We start from the raw sequence: 15,626 nt of genomic DNA, 5'->3' as shown, positions 1-15,626 counted from the left end.
TAGTATTGTTTATTCTGATACTCACCCCTGGTCTGGGAAGCGTCAAGTAAGCTCTTTTATCACCTGTTATTAAAATCAGAAAGAAATACTATTTTGAGGAAAAATATTTTTTTTAAGTCACATTTTGGCCATTGGATCACAAGTTTGGGATAATGAACGGGAGGCTATGAGTTATATGGAAAATAATGAACGACGTGTAAGGTGTGTTCCATGAAGAAGTGTAACTGACCTTCCACAGAGTTGCATTATTTTCCAGAGAATGCATAGAGCCCTGAGTTGATTATCCCATGGCTATAATATATATATATATATATTTCTTATGCCCTTTTCTCCCCAATTTCGTGGTATCCAATTGTTAGTAATTACTATCTTGTCTCATCACAACTCCCTTACGGGCTCGGGAGAGACGAAGTTCGACAGCCATGAGTCCTCCGAAACAAAACCCAACCAAGCCACACTGCTTCTCAACACAGCGTGCCTCCAACCCGGAAGCCAGCCGCACCAATGTGTCGGAGGAAACACAGTGCACCTGGCTACCTTGGTTAGCGCGCACTGCGCCCACTGAGACAAGGATATCCCTACCGGCCAAACCCTCCCTAACCCGTATGATGCTAGGCCAATTATGCCGGACCTCCCGGTCGTGGCCGCTGCGACAGAACCTGGGCGCGAACCCAGAGTCACAGCTAGTGCCCTAGATCACTGTGCCACCAGGGAGGCCCTTCATGGCTATAATCTAACACATTTCCCGCTATAAATATTTTAAATTGCCAGTAGAAATGTGTTCAACATCCCCTGAAGTAGCTAACAAGTTTACCAGATAGCTACAGTAGTTGCCATGGTAACCAAACAAACGTGCTAGTTTAACTAATCAAACCATCAGTCCTAGTTTGCCATTATGAAAATCGAAATCAACAATGCCAATATTTTCAATTCGACTTTTGCTTTCAAAAGCAGCTCAAACATAGAACATGTAAGAATGAACTATAGCCATTGAATACTACCTTGCAGCTAGCTATACCATGTGTTATAGAGAAATAATGCACGCTCTAGAATGCCCTTCAAGCCAATCAGAAACATGTATTCAACAATGCCATGGTTTAAGGTGAAATAATGGTCCGTTTGGTCACATAATTTCCCAGCAAAATGATTGTATGCCTTTTTAAATCCCTACACTCCTTTTTTATACTGCATTTCCAATGGTTTTCTGCTATTAATTCCAACAAATGAAATAATACTATAAAGGGAGGGATTCAGTTGATTATCCCCAACACATCTTCTATGATACTAGTTGATCATCTCCAACATCTTCTATCATACTACAGTTGATTATCCCCAACACATCTTCTATGATACTAGTTGATCATCCCCAACACATCTATCATACTACAGTTGATTATCCCAACACATCTTCTATCATACTACAGTTGATTATCCCCAACACATCTTCTATGATACTAGTTGATCATCTCCAACATCTTCTATCATACTACAGTTGATTATCCCAACACATCTTCTATCATACTACAGTTGATTATCCCCAACACATCTTCTATGATACTAGTTGATCATCTCCAACATCTTCTATCATACTACAGTTGATTATCCCCAACACATCTTCTATGATACTAGTTGATCATCTCCAACATCTTCTATCATACTACAGTTGATTATCCCCAACACATCTTCTATGATACTAGTTGATCATCCCCAACACATCTATCATACTACAGTTGATTATCCCAACACATCTTCTATCATACTACAGTTGATTATCCCCAACACATCTTCTATGATACTAGTTGATCATCCCCAACACATCTATCATACTACAGTTGATTATCCCAACACATCTTCTATCATACTACAGTTGATTATCCCCAACACATCTTCTATCATATTAAAGTTGATTATCCCCAACACATCTTCTATCATACTACAGTTGATCATCTCCAACACATCTTCTATCATACTACAGTTGATTATCCCCAACACATCTTCTATCATACTACAGTTGATCATCTCCAACACATCTTCTATCATACTACAGTTGATCATCTCCAACACATCTTCTATCATACTACAGTTGATCATCCCCAACACATCTTCTATCATACTACAGTTGATTATCCCCAACACATCTTCTATCATACTACAGTTGATTATCCCCAACACATCTTCTATCATACTACAGTTGATCATCTCCAACACATCTTCTATCATACTACAGTTGATCATCTCCAACACATCTTCTATCATACTACAGTTGATTATCCCCAACACATCTTCTATCATACTACAGTTGATTATCCCAACACATCTTCTATCATACTACAGTTGATTATCCCCAACACATCTTCTATCATATTAAAGTTGATTATCCCCAACACATCTTCTATCATACTACAGTTGATCATCTCCAACACATCTTCTATCATACTACAGTTGATTATCCCCAACACATCTTCTATCATATTAAAGTTGATTATCCCCAACACATCTTCTATCATACTACAGTTGATCATCTCCAACACATCTTCTATCATACTACAGTTGATCATCTCCAACACATCTTCTATCATACTACAGTTGATAGTCCCTTACACATCCTAGGGCAGTGTGGTATATCGAATGAAGTAGATTAATTCGAATTTATGTTTTTGCACGATATTCCATATCGCATAATCTAGGCTTTTTGTGTTAATTGTTTTTATGAGCGTTCTCATGTTGTATTTTTGGTCTCGTCTCGTTCGCTTTTTCTGTGCTGTGCACATTCCCATTTACACCAGAGATCTGTATGTAATGACTAGATGCTCATGTCTCCACTCTAACAATGGGAGTCGTTGTCCCAAAGGCGGGAAGGCAGGCGACAAGGTTCAAAATAAGCACATAGAAACACATTGGGTTTATATTACAGATTTTGGCGAGAGTCAAACCTCTCACTTTGCCTCTTTCTCCCAAGCCCATCCCCCTACCACTCACAACAACAAAGATGAGAGGTCACTTCTTCCTCTCTGACCAACGGTTTCAACTCGCTATTTGCATTTGAGGCTTGGTCCAACAAAATCAGTATTATTTTACTATAATAGAGAAGTTAACCTTTCTAACCATAGTCTGTTAATGTTTCAACTCCTCAAATTTCGAGCAGAGCAGACACTACTAAAACTGATGTACCAATGAACATTCATTCTGGAAAATGAATGCACAGTTTGTCGCAAGTGCATAATGGTATCGTGTATCGCTAGCAGCATTTTAGTCAAATAAAGATTGTTTTATGCTAAGCAGCTAGTATAACAATTATATAAGAAATTTGCAACTCGTTCTAATTCTGAGAAACAAGGTAGAACCACTTGATTTCAACATCTGAACAAAGTGGACAGGCTAACAGGCTGTTCAAACAGTTGGAGACGGCCATAAAGTTCTGTTCATAACATTAACTGTTTCCCTTTGTTAGCGGAATTCAGAGCTTGTGAAATTATACCTAGATCCAAGTTGGCTAAACTTGAAATATAAATATTAGTTGGCTACTCACTAGCACGTGGGCTTGTGCTTGAGTGACTGTTTATGAGACCGGTGTTCATTTTCTAAAATTTGACATTTTTAAAATTTAAGTCAGTTGAGAACACGTTCTTATTTACAATGACGGCCAAGGAATAGTGGGTTAACTGCCTTGTTCAGAGGCAGAACGACAGATTTTTACCTTGTCAGCTCAGGGATTTCGGTTACTGGCCCAATGCTCTAACCACTAGGCTACCTGCTGGTTACTGGCCCAATGCTCTAACCACTAGGCTACCTGCTGGTTACTGGCCCAATGCTCTAACCACTAGGCTAACTGCTGGTTACTGGCTCAATGCTCTAACCACTAGGCTACCTGCTGGTTACTGGCCCAACGCTCTAACCACTAGGCTACCTGCTGGTTACTGGCCCAACGCTCTAACCACTAGGCTACCTGCTGGTTACTGGTCCAACGCTCTAACCACTAGGCTACCTGCTGGTTACTGGCCCAACGCTCTAACCACTAGGCTACCTGCTGGTTACTGGCCCAACGCTCTAACCACTAGGCTACCTGCTGGTTACTGGCCCAACGCTCTAACCACTAGGCTACCTGCTGGTTACTGGTCCAACGCTCTAACCACTAGGCTACCTGCTGGTTACTGGCCCAACGCTCTAACCACTAGGCTACCTGCTGGTTACTGGCCCAACGCTCTAACCACTAGGCTACCTGCTGGTTACTGGCCCAATGCTCTAACCACTAGGCTACCTGCTGGTTACTGGCCCAATGCTCTAACCACTAGGCTAACTGCTGGTTACTGGCTCAATGCTCTAACCACTAGGCTACCTGCTGGTTACTGGCCCAACGCTCTAACCACTAGGCTACCTGCTGGTTACTGGCCCAATGCTCTAACCACTAGGCTAACTGCTGGTTACTGGCTCAATGCTCTAACCACTAGGCTACCTGCTGGTTACTGGCCCAACGCTCTAACCACTAGGCTACCTGCTGGTTACTGGCCCAATGCTCTAACCACTAGGCTAACTGCTGGTTACTGGCTCAATGCTCTAACCACTAGGCTACCTGCTGGTTACTGGCCCAACGCTCTAACCACTAGGCTACCTGCTGGTTACTGGCCCAACGCTCTAACCACTAGGCTACCTGCTGGTTACTGGTCCAACGCTCTAACCACTAGGCTACCTGCTGGTTACTGGCCCAACGCTCTAACCACTAGGCTACCTGCTGGTTACTGGCCCAACGCTCTAACCACTAGGCTACCTGCTGGTTACTGGCCCAACGCTCTAACCACTAGGCTACCTGCTGGTTACTGGTCCAACGCTCTAACCACTAGGCTACCTGCTGGTTACTGGCCCAACGCTCTAACCACTAGGCTACCTGCTGGTTACTGGCCCAACGCTCCAACCACTAGGCTACCTGCTGGTTACTGGCCCAACGCTCTAACCACTAGGCTACCTGCTGGTTACTGGCCCAACGCTCTAACCACTAGGCTACCTGCTGGTTACTGGCCCAACGCTCTAACCACTAGGCTACCTGCTGGTTACTGGTCCAACGCTCTAACCACTAGGCTACCTGCTGGTTACTGGCCCAACGCTCTAACCACTAGGCTACCTGCTGGTTACTGGCCCAACGCTCTAACCACTAGGCTACCTGCTGGTTACTGGCCCAATGCTCTAACCACTAGGCTACCTGCTGGTTACTGGCCCAATGCTCTAACCACTAGGCTAACTGCTGGTTACTGGCTCAATGCTCTAACCACTAGGCTACCTGCTGGTTACTGGCCCAACGCTCTAACCACTAGGCTACCTGCTGGTTACTGGCCCAACGCTCTAACCACTAGGCTACCTGCTGGTTACTGGCCCAACGCTCTAACCACTAGGCTACCTGCTGGTTACTGGCCCAACGCTCTAACCACTAGGCTACCTGCTGGTTACTGGCCCAACGCTCTAACCACTAGGCTACCTGCTGGTTACTGGTCCAACGCTCTAACCACTAGGCTACCTGCTGGTTACTGGCCCAACGCTCTAACCACTAGGCTACCTGCTGGTTACTGGCCCAACGCTCTAACCACTAGGCTACCTGCTGGTTACTGGCCCAACGCTCTAAACACTAGGCTACCTGCCGCACCCATTGAGATGGTTTGGGATGATTTGGACCTCAGAGTGAAGGAACAGCAGCCAGAAAGTGCTCAGCATATGTGTGCTACATTATTAGTGAATGTGCATTATGCATATGTGTGCTACATTATTAGTGAATGTGCATTATGCATACGTGTGCTACATTATTAGTGAATGTGCATTATGCATACGTGTGCTACATTATTAGTGAATGTGCATTATGCATACGTGTGCTACATTATTAGTGAATGTGTATTATGCATACGTGTGCTACATTATTAGTGAATGTGCATTATGCATACGTGTGCTACATTATTAGTGAATGTGCATTATGCATACGTGTGCTACATTATTAGTGAATGTGCATTATGCATACGTGTGCTACATTATTAGTGAATGTGCATTATGCATACGTGTGCTACATTATTAGTGAATGTGTATTATGCATACGTGTGCTACATTATTAGTGAATGTGTATTATGCATACGTGTGCTACATTATTAGTGAATGTGTATTATGCATACGTGTGCTACATTATTAGTGAATGTGCATTATGCATACGTGTGCTACATTATTAGTGAATGTGCATTATGCATACGTGTGCTACATTATTAGTGAATGTGTATTATGCATACGTGTGCTACATTATTAGTGAATGTGTATTATGCATATGTGTGCTACATTATTAGTGAATGTGTATTATGCATACGTGTGCTACATTATTAGTGAATGTGCATTATGCATACGTGTGCTACATTATTAGTGAATGTGCATTATGCATACGTCTGCTACATTATTAGTGAATGTGTATTATGCATACGTCTGCTACATTATTAGTGAATGTGTATTATGCATATGTGTGCTACATTATTAGTGAATGTGTATTATGCATACGTCTGCTACATTATTAGTGAATGTGTATTATGCATATGTGTGCTACATTATTAGTGAATGTGTATTATGCATATGTGTGCTACATTATTAGTGAATGTGTATTATGCATACGTGTGCTACATTATTAGTGAATGTGTATTATGCATACGTCTGCTACATTATTAGTGAATGTGTATTATGCATACGTGTGCTACATTATTAGTGAATGTGTATTATGCATATGTGTGCTACATTATTAGTGAATGTGCATTATGCATACGTGTGCTACATTATTAGTGAATGTGCATTATGCATACGTGTGCTACATTATTAGTGAATGTGCATTATGCATATGTGTGCTACATTATTAGTGAATGTGTATTATGCATACGTGTGCTACATTATTAGTGAATGTGTATTATGCATATGTGTGCTACATTATTAGTGAATGTGTATTATGCATAGTTCTGGTTAAATTTGTAACTTAATATTTTTTTTATAGACCAACCGGAAGACCAGATCAGTGATTATTGCAACAACAACAAAAAGCAGGTACAAATATTTTGATAAAATAATTAAATGATTAGTGGGTCTTATGGCTGTGGAAGGAATATATTCAGACTAGATATACTTTCACAAGCTCTGAATGTATTAGATTATTGCTGACTGTTTTAAATGCAGTGTATTTTACCTTTAATTGTACAACAAAGCTTATTTAGAGAATATTAATTTAAAAATAAATAAATAACAATAATAAATATATATTGGGAGGGGGATGAATGAGCCAATTGTAAACTGGGGATGATTAGGTGGCCATGATGGTTTGAGGGCCAGAATGGGACGTGGTATTGAAGAACTGTAAGACCAGGATTGGATCTCACTCAGACAAGGGATGTTACCATACAACCAAAACCTGTAAGTTTGAAAGAAATTGAGATATGAGTTTTAGGCCATATCACCCAGCCCTAACACATCCATCCATCCATACTACAGTTGATTATCTCTAACACATCCCCTATCATACTACAGTTGATTATCTCTAACACATCCTCTATCATACTACAGTTGATTATCTCTAACACATCCCCTATCATACTACAGTTGATTATCTCTAACACATCCCCTATCATACTACAGTTGATTATCTCTAACACATCCCCTATCATACTACAGTTGATTATCTCTAACACATCCTCTATCATACTACAGTTGATTATCTCTAACACATCCCCTATCATACTACAGTTGATTATCTCTAACACATCCCCTATCATACTACAGTTGATTATCTCTAACACATCCCCTATCATACTACAGTTGATTATCGCTAACACATCCCCTATCATACTACAGTTGATTATCTCTAACACATCCCCTATCATACTACAGTTGATTATCTCTAACACATCCCCTATCATACTACAAATGGAGTGCAACCAATCAACTCAACAAAGTTCTTGTCTGTAGCTGGTCCCGGTAAAGGCACAGTTCAGTAGAATTTACAGGGGTGGTCAGGGTGTGATAAACATCACTGATGTGTTTAACGGCTGAAGAGGCGCTGCCGTAAAAGGAGTATTACTTCACATCAAGGTTTAACTGTCTACGTCGCACCAGCACCAGCACCCCTCCACACACACTTCTCTATTTAATGGTTTCAGCAGGGGGACGTCGTCTCTCTCGTTGCATGTCATTTGGATCGTGGCCCATAAATACGAATACCGTGGCACGCCACAAACGTTACGGATTATAGGAATTACGCTGCGGAGTGGGAGAGAGCGCTGTGAAACGGTTGGTATAACCCAATGTTGAGATACAGGCCTGTGTGCGTGTGCCTGTAACAGAACGGTTTGTGCCTGTGGCTCGGTGAGAGGTATCGTGCTGATGGTGCTTTAATCGCTGCGTTGTGTCAGAGAATACAAACAACCACGGTTATAGAGATTGATCTGTCTATGAATAGGATCAATACATTTTAGACTACCACAGCTTAGACAGAGACTGAGTACAAACAACCATGGCTTGTAGAGAGACTAACTGCCCATGAAAATGATAGAGATTAAGATAATAGAGAGCAAGAGAATAGAGAGAATAGAATAGCAAGAGAGAGAATAGAGAGCAAGAGAATAGAGATCAAGAGAATAGAATAGCAAGAGAGAATAGAATAGAGAGAGCGAGAGCAAGAGAATAGAGAGAGCGAGAGCAAGAGTACAGAGAGAGAGAGCAAGAGAATAGAGAGCGAGAGAGAGCAAGAGAATAGAGAGCGAGAGAAGAGAGAGCAAGAGAATAGAGAGCAAGAGAATAGAGAGCGAGAGGATAGAGAGAGCGAGAGCAAGACTACAAGAGAGAGAGAGAGCAAGAGAATAGAGAGCAAGAGAGACGGAGAGTACAAACAACCATGGCTTGTGGAGAGACTATCTGCCCATGAAAATGATAGATATTAAGATAGAGAGCAAGAGAAGAGAGAGAATAGAATAGCAAGAGAGAATAGAGAGCAAGAGAAGAGAGAGAATAGAATAGCAAGAGAGAATAGAGAGCAAGAGAAGAGAGAGAATAGAATAGCAAGAGAGAGAATAGAGAGCAAGAGAATAGAGATCAAGAGAATAGAATAGCAAGAGAGAATAGAGGGAGAGAATAGAGATCAAGAGAATAGAATAGCAAGAGAGAATAGAGAGCAAGAGAATAGAGATCAAGATAATAGAATAGCAAGAGAGAATAGAGGGAGAGAATAGAGATCAAGAGAATAGAATAGCAAGAGAGAATAGAGAGCAAGAGAATAGAGATCAAGAGAATATAGAGAATAGAATAGCAAGAGAGAGAATAGAGGGAGAGAATAGAGAGCAAGAGAATAGAATAGCAAGAGAGAATAGAAAGCAAGAGAATAGAGATCAAGAGAATATAGAGAATAGAATAGCAAGAGATAAGAGGGAGAGAATAGAGAGCAAGAGAATATAGAGAATAGAATAGCAAGAGACAGAATAGAGGGAGGGAATAGAGAGCAAGAGAATATAGAGAATAGAATAGCAAGAGACTGAATAGAGGGAGGGAATAGAGAGCAAGAGAATATAGAGAATAGAATAACAAGAGAGAGAATAGAGATAAAGAGAATAGAGCGAGAGAGAGCGCACAAGAGAAAGAGAGCAAGAGGGTGGGGAGAAATCTGTGTGGTGACTAGTGAATACGGCATTAATGTTATTTCAGTGTGGTGTCGATATAATAGTGGTGGGAGTCCATCAGATTTGACATAACTGAATGAATAATCCATTCCTTCACAGTCTTATTAACTTTTACTATCAATAACCATGAGGGACAGAAACATCATCCCCTTGCCAGGGGTTGGTTGTTTGGTAACATCCCTTGTCTGAGTGAGATCCAATCCTGGTCTTACAGTTCTTCAATACCACTTCCCATTCTGGCCCTCATACCATCATGGCCACCTACTCATCCCCAGTTTACAATTGGCTCATTCATCCCCCTCCTCCCCCCTGTAACTATTCTCCAGGTCATTACTGTCAACTTACCTGCTAAGGGTAAAAAAAAAAGATATAAAAAAAGACTGCCCCACCCAATCTCTCCAACACGTCCCTCCCACCAGGGGGACCGTCCCAGGCCAATAACCCCCCCTCTCGTCCCACCAGGGGGTTGGCCCCACCCCACCAGCCCCTCCTACCAGGGAGATTGCCCCACCCAATCTCTCCAACACGTCCCTCCCACCAGGGGGACTGTCCCAGGCCAATAACCCCCCCTCTCGTCCCACCAGGGGGTTGGCCCCACCCCACCAACACCCCCTGCCCCTCCTCCTACCAGGGAGATTGCCCCACCCAATCCCTCCAGCACACCCCTCCCACAAGGGGGACCATCCCAGTCCAACAACCCCCCCTCTCCTCCCAACAGGAGGCCTGTCCCAACCCAACCAAACTCCTCTTACCACTTATTCTCCCTCCCCTCTCCCAAGACCGGGAGGCCCACCTTGGATGCCCATTACACACACACACACACACACCTCGGCGGCCCTCGAACACGTCATTGATCTCCCGGAGCAGCACGCCCATGTCACAGAGCTGGGACTCCCAGGCCTCACAGAACACATCCAGGTTCTCCTTGGCAATCTTACTGGATGGGTGCAGGGCCAGCGTCTGGGCTGCAGAAATGATCTGAGAGGATGGAGGAGGGAGGGAGCGAGAGATGGGGGAAGTAGATATGTTTTAAATTTGTATTGGAGTGGTGAAGTGTTTCGATAAGGTGCACAGTACACACCTTAAGTGGAGCTATTACAGTGTTACTCACACCAGTAGCTATCCAGACCAGTTGATTCTTTGAGGGAAAACTAACAAAGGATCCAAGAAAATGATTAGACAGCCTCACCCCCATACAATCTCTCCAACACCCCCATTACAGAATGGAATCAGGCCTCATTCTCATAGAATGTTGAACTAGTCTATGAGCAGAGACACATGATCATTTCCTCTCAGTGTGGGGGCTGATTGTGTGAAATGGAACCAATCTTCAGCAAGCCGAGCAGGGGGCATGGAATCCGTTTTGTCTCCCAGTTTTCTAATTATGTTTGGTCTTCCAGGCCGTTGGGACAGATGCTTCATTATCTGCTGCTGGGAGTGTTGTGGAAAATGTGAAGACCCGCCCACAGTAATGTCAGACCCTGCATGACCCAGCTGTAATGACTGAGCTAATAGGTTCATAGGTCAATCAATAAGGTCACAGAGGGGGAGCCTCCGCCCAGGGAGGGTTAATACTGGTGTGTGTGTGTATGTGTGTGTGGATGTCTTTCAATGGTAATAAAGAGACACCTGTGGGTAATTACCAATTAAATGCAACACGCCGGAGGTGATGCACTCTGACTTGTGTGCGTATGGTTTTCTGAGTTATTTCTCCCCGTATCAGATGAAGTCATCTTTATGTCGGTTTCTGTAATAGTTGGCTGTGTTTAAATGGATGGGGGTGAAGCTATAGGGGACAAGATGGCAGAGAATGTGCTGACAAACCTTGATAATGGAGAAGTTGTACAGCTTAACAACAACATCAGGGTGGAGTTTCTAGCACAACGTGTATTGTGCTACGTTACCTGTCAGAGTGTGTTACGTTACCTGTCAGAGTGTGTTACCTTACCTGTCAGTGTGCTACGTTACCTGTCAGAGTGTGTTACGTTACCTGTCAGAGTGTGTTACCTTACCTGTCAGAGTGTGTTACCTTACCTGTCAGAGTGTGCTACGTTACGTGTCAGAGTGTGTTACCTTACCTGTCAGAGTGTGTTACGCTACCTGTCAGTGTGTTACGTTACCTGTCAGAGTGTGTTACCTTACCTGTCAGAGTGTGTTACCTTACCTGTCAGAGTGTGTTACGTTACCTGTCAGAGAGTGTTACCTTACCTGTCAGAGAGTGTTACGTTACCTGTCAGAGAGTGTTACGTTACCTGTCAGAGTGTGTTACCTTACCTGTCAGAGTGTGTTACCTTACCTGTCAGAGAGTGTTACGTTACCTGTCAGAGTGTGTTACGTTACCTGTCAGAGAGTGTTACGTTACCTGTCAGAGGGTGGGTGTGTGTTTCATGTCACGGGGGTGGGTGGGTGTGTGTTTCATGTCACGGGGGTGGGTGGGTGTGTGTTTCCTGTCACAGGGTGCGTGGGTGGGTGTGTGTTTCCTGTCACAGGGTGGGTGGGTGGGTGTGTGTTTCCTGTCACGGGGGTGGGTGCGTGTTTCCTGCCAGAGTGTCTGGGTGCGTTTCCTGCCAGAGTGTCTGGGTGCGTTTCCTGCCAGAGTGTCTGGGTGCGTTTCCTGCCAGAGTGTCTGGGTGCGTTTCCTGCCAGAGTGTCTGGGTGCGTTTCCTGCCAGAGTGTCTGGGTGCGTTTCCTGCCAGAGTGTCTGGGTGCGTTTCCTGCCAGAGTGTCTGGGTGCGTTTCCTGCCAGAGTGTCTGGGTGCGTTTCCTGCCAGAGTGTCTGGGTGCGTTTCCTGCCAGAGTGTCTGGGTGCGTTTCCTGCCAGAGTGTCTGGGTGCGTTTCCTGCCAGAGTGTCTGGGTGCGTTTCCTGCCAGAGTGTCTGGGTGCGTTTCCTGCCAGAGTGTCTGGGTGCGTTTCCTGCCAGAGCGTCTGGGTGCGTTTCCTGCCAGAGCGTCTGGGTGCGTTTCACTGCCAGAGTGTCTGGGTGCGTTTCCTGCCAGAGTGTCTGGGTGCGTTTCCTGCCAGAGTGTCTGGGTGCGTTTCCTGCCAGAGTGTCTGGGTGCGTTTCCTGCCAGAGTGTCTGGGTGCGTTTCCTGCCAGAGTGTCTGGGTGCGTTTCCTGCCAGAGCGTCTGGGTGCGTTTCCTGCCAGAGCGTCTGGGTGCGTTTCACTGCCAGAGTGTCTGGGTGCGTTTCCTGCCAGAGTGTCTGGGTGCGTTTCCTGCCAGAGTGTCTGGGTGCGTTTCCTGTCAGAGTGTCTGGGTGCGTTTCCTGCCAGAGTGTCTGGGTGCGTTTCCTGCCAGAGTGTCTGGGTGCGTTTCCTGTCAGAGTGTCTGGGTGCGTTTCCTGTCAGAGTGTCTGGGTGCGTTTCCTGTCAGAGTGTCTGTTACCTGTCAGAGTGTCTGTTAACTATCAGAGTGTCTGATACCTGGGGGACAGTGACGTGGAAGGTCTCCTCAGCGTGCATACAGGTGATCTCCAGAGGCTCTGTCCCTGAGACGTGACACAGCAGACGACACGTCTGGAACAGAACAGACAACATCAGCGTCTAACATCAATATGACTGGATATGAGCAGCAGACAGACCAAGATATATTTTCCAGATATTCAACTGGAAAATAAATACAGGTCTCCAAAGCCAGTACCATGTCCATACACCTCAGCCATAGAGATGGATATGATGGACTTTTAAAAATTTAATTAAATAGACTTTGTGGTTAAATAAAATGATATAAATTAAATTCAACAAAGGTGATTTGATCAGGGAGATTCAACAGACTTAAGTTAACCTCCCCAGCCAGCGAGCCTCGCTCACCTCCACCAGCTGTTCCTTCTGCTCTGAGAGCGTGCGGGCGTACTCTGCTACGGCCTCCAGGTTTCCCTCGCCCCCTGAGGCCTTCAAGGCCCGCAGAGGCAGGTGTTCTGCATGCAGCTTCAGCAGGTCCGCCGCCCGCCCCACCGCCACCTTATGGAGCTGGACGGAGGGAGAGGGGAAGAGGGGAGATGAAAATGGGTATACATACAGTGCCTTGCGAAAGTATTCGCCCCCCTTGAACTTTGCGACCTTTTGCCACATTTCAGGCTTCAAACATAAAGATATAAAACTGTATTTTTTTGTGAAGAATCAACAACAAGTGGGACACAATCATGAAGTGGAACGACATTTATTGGATATTTCAAACTTTTTTAACAAATCAAAAACTTAAAAATTGGGCGTGCAAAATTATTCAGCCCCTTTACTTTCAGTGCAGCAAACTCTCTCCAGAAGTTCAGTGAGGATCTCTGAATGATCCAATGTTGACCTAAATGACTAATGATGATAAATACAATCCACCTGTGTGTAATCAAGTCTCCGTATAAATGCACCTGCACTGTGATAGTCTCAGAGGTCCGTTAAAAGCGCAGAGAGCATCATGAAGAACAAGGAACACACCAGGCAGGTCCGAGATACTGTTGTGAAGAAGTTTAAAGCCGGATTTGGATACAAAAAGATTTACCAAGCTTTAAACATCCCAAGGAGCACTGTGCAAGCGATAATATTGAAATGGAAGGAGTATCAGACCACTGCAAATCTACCAAGACCTGGCCGTCCCTCTAAACTTTCAGCTCATACAAGGAGAAGACTGATCAGAGATGCAGCCAAGAGGCCCATGATCACTCTGGATGAACTGCAGAGATCTACAGCTGAGGTGGGAGACTCTGTCCATAGGACAACAATCAGTCGTATATTGCACAAATCTGGCCTTTATGGAAGAGTGGCAAGAAGAAAGCCATTTCTTAAAGATATCCATAAAAAGTGTTGTTTAAAGTTTGCCACAAGCCACCTGGGAGACACACCAAACATGTGGAAGAAGGTGCTCTGGTCAGATGAAACCAAAATTGAACTTTTTGGCAACAATGCAAAACGTTATGTTTGGCGTAAAAGCAACACAGCTCATCACCCTGAACACACCATCCCCACTGTCAAACATGGTGGTGGCAGCATCATGGTTTGGGCCTGCTTTTCTTCAGCAGGGACAGGGAAGATGGTTAAAATTGATGGGAAGATGGATGGAGCCAAATACAGGACCATTCTGGAAGAAAACCTGATGGAGTCTGCAAAAGACCTGAGACTGGGACAGAGATTTGTCTTCCAACAAGACAATGATCCAAAACATAAAGCAAAATCTACAATGGAATGGTTCAAAAATAAACATATCCAGGTGTTAGAATGGCCAAGTCAAAGTCCAGACTTGAATCCAATCGAGAATCTGTGGAAAGAACTGAAAACTGCTGTTCACAAATGCTCTCCATCCAACCTCACTGAGCTCGAGCTGTTTTGCAAGGAGGAATGGGAAAAAATGTCAGTCTCTCGATGTGCAAAACTGATAGAGACATACCCCAAACGACTTACAGCTGTAATCGCAGCAAAAGGTGGCGCTACAAAGTATTAACTTAAGGGGGCTGAATAATTTTGCACGTCCAATTTTTCAGTTTTTGATTTGTTAAAAAAGTTTGAAATATCCAATAAATGTCGTTCCACTTCATGATTGTGTCCCACTTGTTGTTGATTCTTCACAAAAAAATACAGTTTTATATCTTTATGTTTGAAGCCTGAAATGTGGCAAAAGGTCGCAAAGTTCAAGGGGGCCGAGTACTTTCGCAAGGCACTGTATGTGGTATTTTTTGTGCATCTGGCTGCACAATGGTAATAGGAAGAGAAAACAATAGTAAGACAGAAAGAGAACAAGGAGGAGAAAGAAAGGGCAGGGTAGAGAGAAAAAGCGTGAGGGGGGGGAGTGCCAACGGAGGGAGGATAAGGAGAATACGTAAAAGTGGGAGAGTGCTTAGGCCATATTAAAGAGAAAGAAGAGCAAGAGATCTGAACAAATTGTGATGAGAGCAGGGTTGGGTCATTTACTATCTAAATGTAATCTGTTACAGTTACCTGTCCAAAATTGTAATCAGTAACGTAACTTTTGGATTA

At 44.1% G+C, this 15,626-nt stretch overlaps 1 protein-coding gene across 2 annotated transcripts in view; it reads right to left on the bottom strand.

Annotated features, from left to right (window-relative positions):
• Positions 1–15,626, bottom strand: part of LOC110496656 (alpha-catulin) — a 118,950-nt gene that overhangs the window by 14,562 nt on the left and 88,762 nt on the right. For both annotated transcript variants that reach the window (XM_036953442.2, XM_090209224.1), the window contains exons 9-12: positions 13,476–13,634; positions 13,089–13,181; positions 10,493–10,643; positions 26–63 (exon numbers count right to left, since the gene is read on the bottom strand). In XM_036953442.2, the coding sequence (XP_036809337.2) occupies positions 26–63; positions 10,493–10,643; positions 13,089–13,181; positions 13,476–13,634 (441 nt within the window). The remainder of the gene's footprint in view (positions 1–25; positions 64–10,492; positions 10,644–13,088; positions 13,182–13,475; positions 13,635–15,626) is intronic.

The sequence above is a fragment of the Oncorhynchus mykiss genome, chromosome 18 (assembly GCF_057628025.1).
Source record: "Oncorhynchus mykiss isolate SJ-2025 chromosome 18, ASM5762802v1, whole genome shotgun sequence".
Lineage (NCBI taxonomy): Eukaryota > Metazoa > Chordata > Actinopteri > Salmoniformes > Salmonidae > Oncorhynchus > Oncorhynchus mykiss.
This window is presented reverse-complemented; position numbering and strand designations above follow the sequence as displayed.